The sequence below is a fragment of the Pseudozyma hubeiensis genome (assembly GCF_000403515.1).
Source record: "Pseudozyma hubeiensis SY62 DNA, scaffold: PHS49, whole genome shotgun sequence".
NCBI classification, from domain to species: Eukaryota; Fungi; Basidiomycota; class Ustilaginomycetes; order Ustilaginales; family Ustilaginaceae; genus Pseudozyma; species Pseudozyma hubeiensis.
The window spans coordinates 53991-60037 of record NW_012133831.1 but is presented as its reverse complement, the minus strand read 5'-3'; the positions used below and the strand labels follow the sequence as shown (position 1 = coordinate 60037).

Genomic DNA, 6047 nt, shown 5'->3' with positions numbered 1-6047 from the left:
CCCCCCCCTTCCCTGCCATTTCAACCCTCAGGCTCGCATGTACACTTCCACAAACATCCTTCAACCCACTGCACATCCTCTCTCATCGACCTTAGAAGCGCACGTCTCAACAACGCAAAGCACACCACACACACAAAAGAGACGCACGACAGTCAAGCCCGTTGCCACGACGGCCGTGTCCTTGTGCTGTTCTGAAGTTTTTCCCAAGGACGGTGACGATTTGAGAAAGTGAATGAACGTATGATTGAGTGAGATGCAGCAAGACGATGAGAAAGATGAGCGGATCCGTCGGATGGTTGATAAGGTAAGGTAAGGGAAGGAGTGGGCTTTCGAGTTGCTATGCAGAGTGTGAATGTGTATAAAGGAATGTTTCGTACTTTAACTGCGATCCTCTGTGAGAAGCCGTCTTTTTGTCCACCTGTCGTGCTCCTCGTGGCCCGCATCTGATCCCCCCGCCGTACCTGCAGCGACGACGATCCCCGAAGCTCTCGCTACGATCGGCAGACTCAACCTCTTGAATTGCACGGCTGATCTGGGTTCCTCCCCACCAACCTCCTCGCCTGCACCCGCCATGAAAGCCTGGTACCGTGCGCCCATTGCCGCCGCTGCACTCGTCGTGGGTCGCGCGGCGGCATTCCACGAAGCTCTTGCGATCGACGACGGGCCATCCATTGCGGCGACTCCGCTGGCGCTCGTTGGAGTGCCTAGCGAAGCTGTAGACGAACGACGTCGTTCGTCGTTCACTTTGCGCAGCTCGTCCCGGACGTGGAGGTAGGCGCTTCGGATGTGTCTTTCGCGTTCGCGTTGCTCCAGAAGCTGCGTGCGGAGGCGGTCGACTTGTTCAGAGGGATCGTCGTGCAGCGCAGAGCCGTGCGAGGTGGAGTGAGAGTCGTCTGCAAGCTGGTGGTTTTGCAAGAGCGAGTCGGTGTGCGAGAGACGCAGAGAGGAGATCTCGGCATCGCGCTCTGCCAGCATTCGACGCAGTTGCGCAACTTCGCTTTCTGACGAGCTGGGAGGGTGAGTGTCCGATGGGTCTCGGAGCAGAGTCGATACCCGAGGACTGTCGTCAGATAGGCTTTCGACGCCTTCAGAATCTTGTCTGAACCTTTGCTGGCTCTGCTGCTGCTGCTCCGTTTCGACCTCCTTCAGTCTCTCCTTGGCCTGCCTGAGCAGCGCCACCGCATTCTCCCGCTTTCTGCTTTCCTCTGCCAATGATGCTCTGGCCCGCATCGCCTCAGCATTGGCTTGGACCATGCTCGCATGCGCTTTCGCGAGCTCTGCGTTCAACTTGACCACCTGAGCTCGATGATGTTCCGCTTCGTCCTGTGCCTCGTCCAACGCCTGGTTAAGATGGCTCAGATCCTCGTCGTACGTCTCGCGCTGCAGTTGGTGCGTTGCCATCATCTGCTCCATTACTTCTCTCTGCTGCTCTAACAGATCCAACAGCTTGCGGATCTCGGCATTGCTGTGGTCGAGCTTGGCTGTCAATGTCGACACAGAAATGCTCTGTACCTCCTTGTTTGTTCCAGACCCGTCGAGCGTCGTCTTTTTGCGGAGCATCTGCTCCAGCTGCTCCTTGTCCGCTTGCAGCTGGCGGAATGCTCGAGCGACTTCACCGAAAGCTCCAGCGAAACGTCCTTCGGTGCGTTTGATGATCTCTTTGCGCGAGGATTCGCTGAGCGCACCGAGCAACGCTTCCCTATCTTGCAAGATCTCATGACGACGATCGCTGATGTTGCTCGTGGTGGAGTGACAGCTGGCGACGCTCCCCGCGCCTGCTCGTGATTCGTCGTAACCGTCGTGACCTACATCAGAGGACTTGGATTCGCTTGGGGCGCTGTCCCGAAGTGCTGTTGAGGCGATGCTGCGACTGTTCCATGCAGATGGAGGTGGTCGGACGGCCTTATCCGCGGCCGAAGCGCGATGAATCGCGGGCTGCGAAGGTCGACTTGTGCCCAGTTGTGGCGTGTTGTCAGGGTCGAGAACGTGATTCAAAACAGCAGATGAGGGAGGCGTCTGCGTGTCTATGTGGGCCGCGTTCACCTGACCAGCTTCCTGCAGGTCAATCGGCTTGATAACGGGCGAGACAATTTGACCGTCGGCATGCTCGATGGCCACGACAAGAGGCGCAGCACTCTTATTCGTCTCTGGTGCGTTGGTGCCCTTCTTGTTGCTCGACCAGCGCATAGGCTGCGAGGAAGCTCGAGTGGCTGTTTGGGCCACTGTCACGGTCGCGATGCTGTCCAATCCCTCGTCTGTGGACGCGACAGTCGGTGAGCGGATCGAGCCTTTACCTGCTGCTGATGTGACGGCCAAACGGTGTCGGTCAGCGTCGTGAGCCTTATTCTTGATCGGAGCCGCCGAGTCAGATTGCGTTGCACTCTCCGAGACCAATGGTGGCTGCGCGCCAGCCCGTGAGCTCAGCAAGCTAAGATCTGACGGCTTTCTCGCTTTTGAGGGATATTCTTGCATCTGCGCCTCCCTGCTGAAGGAGGAAGAGCGTGTTTGGGTTGGGGTGACAAGTGAAAGCGTGGCGTCTACAGCGTCAGCAGGTTCACTAGCAAGAGGCGTGGCCCACGATCCAGTTCGCAATCGAAGGCCGGGGCTCTTTGGTACGAGCGACGGCGTGTTTGGGATTGGCGGGAGCGGCTCACAAGGCGGAGCCGAGGGCGGGGGAGCACGCAGCCGACCAGGACTGGCGAGACCCTTGAAGTTGATATTGGTGGGTGACGGGCCCGCGCCATTTGGTGCAAATGCGGACAATGCTGCGTGGTCGAGCGCTAACGCCGCTGGTCGATTCTTTCTCTGCTTGCCTGTCGCCTTGGACAGCGCTGCGTCATAGGCAAGGTTGGGCGTGGTGGGTACGGACGCTTGAGCTTTGGCGGGTGGGAACGGAGCTGATGGCAGAGGAGTAGTGTAAATTCCTGAAGGAAGCCGAGAGGTGTTTGTCGGGGAAACGGCATCCGCCGAACCTCGTCGAGACTCGTTGACGGCGTATTGCTGGGACGAGAACTTGCGAGCATAGGTCCAGGAAGAATTTGATGCGCTCCTTGTGTGCGCCTTGAGAAGAGGGCTGTCCAGCTCCAACGGCGGCAGCAGACCGTCAAGGGTGGCGGATCGCGTTGAACTTGTTCTGTGGGAGAAGGAACGCGGCGATTCCAGATCATTTATTGCGGATTGCAACGGCGAATGTGCACCGCTCCGCTCGTGTGTCTTGCCGGCCTCTCGGGCTTCACTGAGACTGGGAAGACGGTCGCGCACCCTAGCTTGGGACGGTTGTGGTGACGCAATCGGAGAACGGCCAGATACCGCAGATGCTGCCAAAGTTCCGGTATTACGCATACCAAAGGATGCTGCTTGTGATGAACGATCCGAGCCGCTGTTTGACGGCTTGCGCCGATGGCGAGTAGATTCTGGCGACTCCGTGCGCTCCTTGATCGGGGACAACTGGTCGAGGTCGTGCATGTCGGTGCTTGTCTCTGCGGTTGCCGTGCTATGACCGCTATCGCTGACGTAGGTCCTTTGCGTCTTGCTCGAAGATGAAGAGGCTGTCTTGTGCAGGTCTCCGATCTTGTCGGCATCGAAAAACATTCGGAAGCTATCGCGAGCAGGCGGGCCGCGCCCCCAGCTGTCGGCAGAACTATGTCCAGACAGCTCGCTGCCCGTCCTGATGTGCCTGTGCGTGCTGTTGCTGCGGCGCAGCGCAGCGTGAGTGACGCGGTCGGTTGACGAGGGGGCGGCTGGACCCTGCTCTCCAACGCTGCTGATGCCTAGACCCCAGGTTGGAGTGGTCTCGGAGTCTCTTGTTTCGCCGCCTTCAAGACTGCGCATCGAGCCTGTGGCTGCCGCGTCCCGAGCAGGCGGTCGGAACTCCTCGCATGCAAGTTGTGAGGAACCACATTGGGAAACGGACTCGGGAACACTCGAAGCATTGGAAGTGCGGCGTGCACTGTCCAGCGAACGCCCAACAGCGGCGAACTCTTCTGCGCTAATCTGATGGGTCTTGTGCGACGCCTTTTTGGACGGCGTGCGCACCGCTTTGATGATGTTTGTCGTGGCGATGTCGGCGGACGATAGCAGTCGGGGCTTAGCAGTGGATAGCGATGACGTCGGAATCGGTGGCTGAGGCTTCTCTGCAAGGGAATAGGGGATAGTAGCTTTGTCGGTGTTGGAAGTAGAAGCCACAGTTGCGGCAAAGTCGGGAGTGGACAAGGTCGGTGAAGCAGTCAGAGCCGGGCTTTCTTTTAGCAAGTTGGGAGAGGATGGGAAGGCGATCAAGGAGCGAAAGTCTTCAAAGCCACCTGCCAAGTCGATTGAACCGAGGCGAGCGTGGGCAACAATGCTCTTCTGGCGAGCATCGTGAGCTTGAGAGTTCGACAAGAAGGCGGCGTTCTCGACACTGCTTACTGCAGCTGTGCTGGTTTCGGGTTGCTTTCGACTTGTGTTCGTCAAGTATTGAGGGGTGACGGGTGACATGGAAGAATCGGACAGATCCGCGTCCGAGTCCGAGTCGTCTGGCACGACACCGCCGCCGAATTCGAGAGCGTTGCTGGCTCTGTTCGAGGCTCGAGGACCAGCGGCGAAGCTCATTGGTGATGGTGTTCCGGCTGAGCCGTCTCGAGTGGATGGTCTGAGGATGCCGCCTTTACCGATGACGACCTTGCTGAAGCCTTTGACGCCCGTCGGTCTTCCCTGGAAGGACTGCTGGCGTGCCATGCCTGCAATCGTGTCGGTGCGGGGGAAAGTTGAGTCGAGCGGCGAGGTGGGTTGTGAAGAGCTTTTCGGAATGACCGAGGGACTAGCGTCCATAGGAAAGTGGCGCTTACTCCTCCACTGCGAAAACATGGCCGTTCTTCAGTGCAACGTTTGCAAGAATGCGCAACGGCAGCTTGGAGGAGAGGCTAGGTGCCTTCGGATGAGTCGGCGTAGGTCCGATAAGGCGAGCCAGCGTCGAGGTGACGGGGCAGGGAAGAGTAATGAAGTGCAGCTTCTGTGTTCGGTAGCCTGCGAGATTGCTGCCAGATGAAGCAGGGTTCCAGGCAATACGGCGTGAAGTCTAGAGGTTCTTCTACCTCCTTCGAGGTCTGTCACTAACGAGAGTTTTCCATCCAATCTATGGCCATCCTGGAATGTCTTCGAGCTACGAGAGGCACACCTGGGCGTAAGGAAAAGCTGGCTGATCTCAGGAGAGTGGCGGTGATTGAATAGCTGCGTTCAAAGCGAGTGATGTATGAGTGTGGGCTGAGCGGGTTGTGATGATTCGGGAGGTGACGGTGATGAAGCAAGATCACGGCGACTGAACGGAAAGAGGAAGCAGGGTCACGACTGCAGAAGTTCGAACAAGGCTGGAAGTGACAGGTTCAGACAAGATTTCGCGTGAACAGACGAACGCGAAGAGCAGGGCGCGATCACACTGGCCATCAAGCCGTGTGACGGTAGCAGAAGCATCACACGATCGAAGAAGAGGCGACACACATCTGTAGAATCGCGCTTGCTAAGCGAGGTCAATCCGCGGATCATCACGAATCAAGGTGCAAGGCGAGAGACAGTGCGCCCACAAAACCAAAGCAAGCAGCAAGCAGCGTTGGGCGCGGCGGTCAGAGGCGGACAAGCGAGAAAGCACGAAATAGGAAAGAAAGAAGAACAAGCAGCGACGTTTCACCCACCTGTTCTGCCAAATGCGGGTCTGCTGCAGTTCGACGTTAAGCGAAGGGGGGCAAACGAGGCGATCGACTGCACACCATTCAGCGTCCCATCAACAGCCGCGCTTGCACCCTCTCTGTCTGGCGCCCTCATGCCGTCAAACGCTTGACAATGCAGGATCGTAACAACACGGACCCCTTTATCTCGAACAAGCTTCTCTTGCTTGCTGCCGAGATGTTTGCGGCTTCGGCAGGTATCGATATGCACCTTATTGTACCCTAGCCGCCATCGCGGCCGGCAATTCATCGAGCTAGCATCTGGACTGCTTCTCTTCATACCAGCAGGAACGAGTGCGAAACTTGCAGCGCGAGCCTCGCTTTCTTTCGCGCGCGCGCTGTCGAAGA

The 6047-nt window shown here is 57.8% G+C and overlaps 2 protein-coding genes across 2 annotated transcripts; both read right to left on the bottom strand.

Annotated features, from left to right (window-relative positions):
- Nucleotides 1-378: 378 nt before the first annotated feature.
- On the bottom strand, nucleotides 379-4716 carry PHSY_005414 (hypothetical protein; the record flags this gene model as incomplete). Its single annotated transcript, XM_012336023.1, has 1 exon — nucleotides 379-4716. The coding sequence occupies one exon, from the start codon at nucleotides 4714-4716 to the stop codon at nucleotides 379-381; it is 4338 nt and encodes a 1445-aa protein (XP_012191413.1).
- Nucleotides 4717-4822: 106 nt separating this feature from the next.
- Nucleotides 4823-5949, bottom strand: PHSY_005413 (pentalenene synthase; the record flags this gene model as incomplete). Its single annotated transcript, XM_012336022.1, has 2 exons — nucleotides 4823-5004; nucleotides 5667-5949. The coding sequence occupies 2 exons, from the start codon at nucleotides 5947-5949 to the stop codon at nucleotides 4823-4825; spliced, it is 465 nt and encodes a 154-aa protein (XP_012191412.1).
- Nucleotides 5950-6047: the final 98 nt, after the last annotated feature.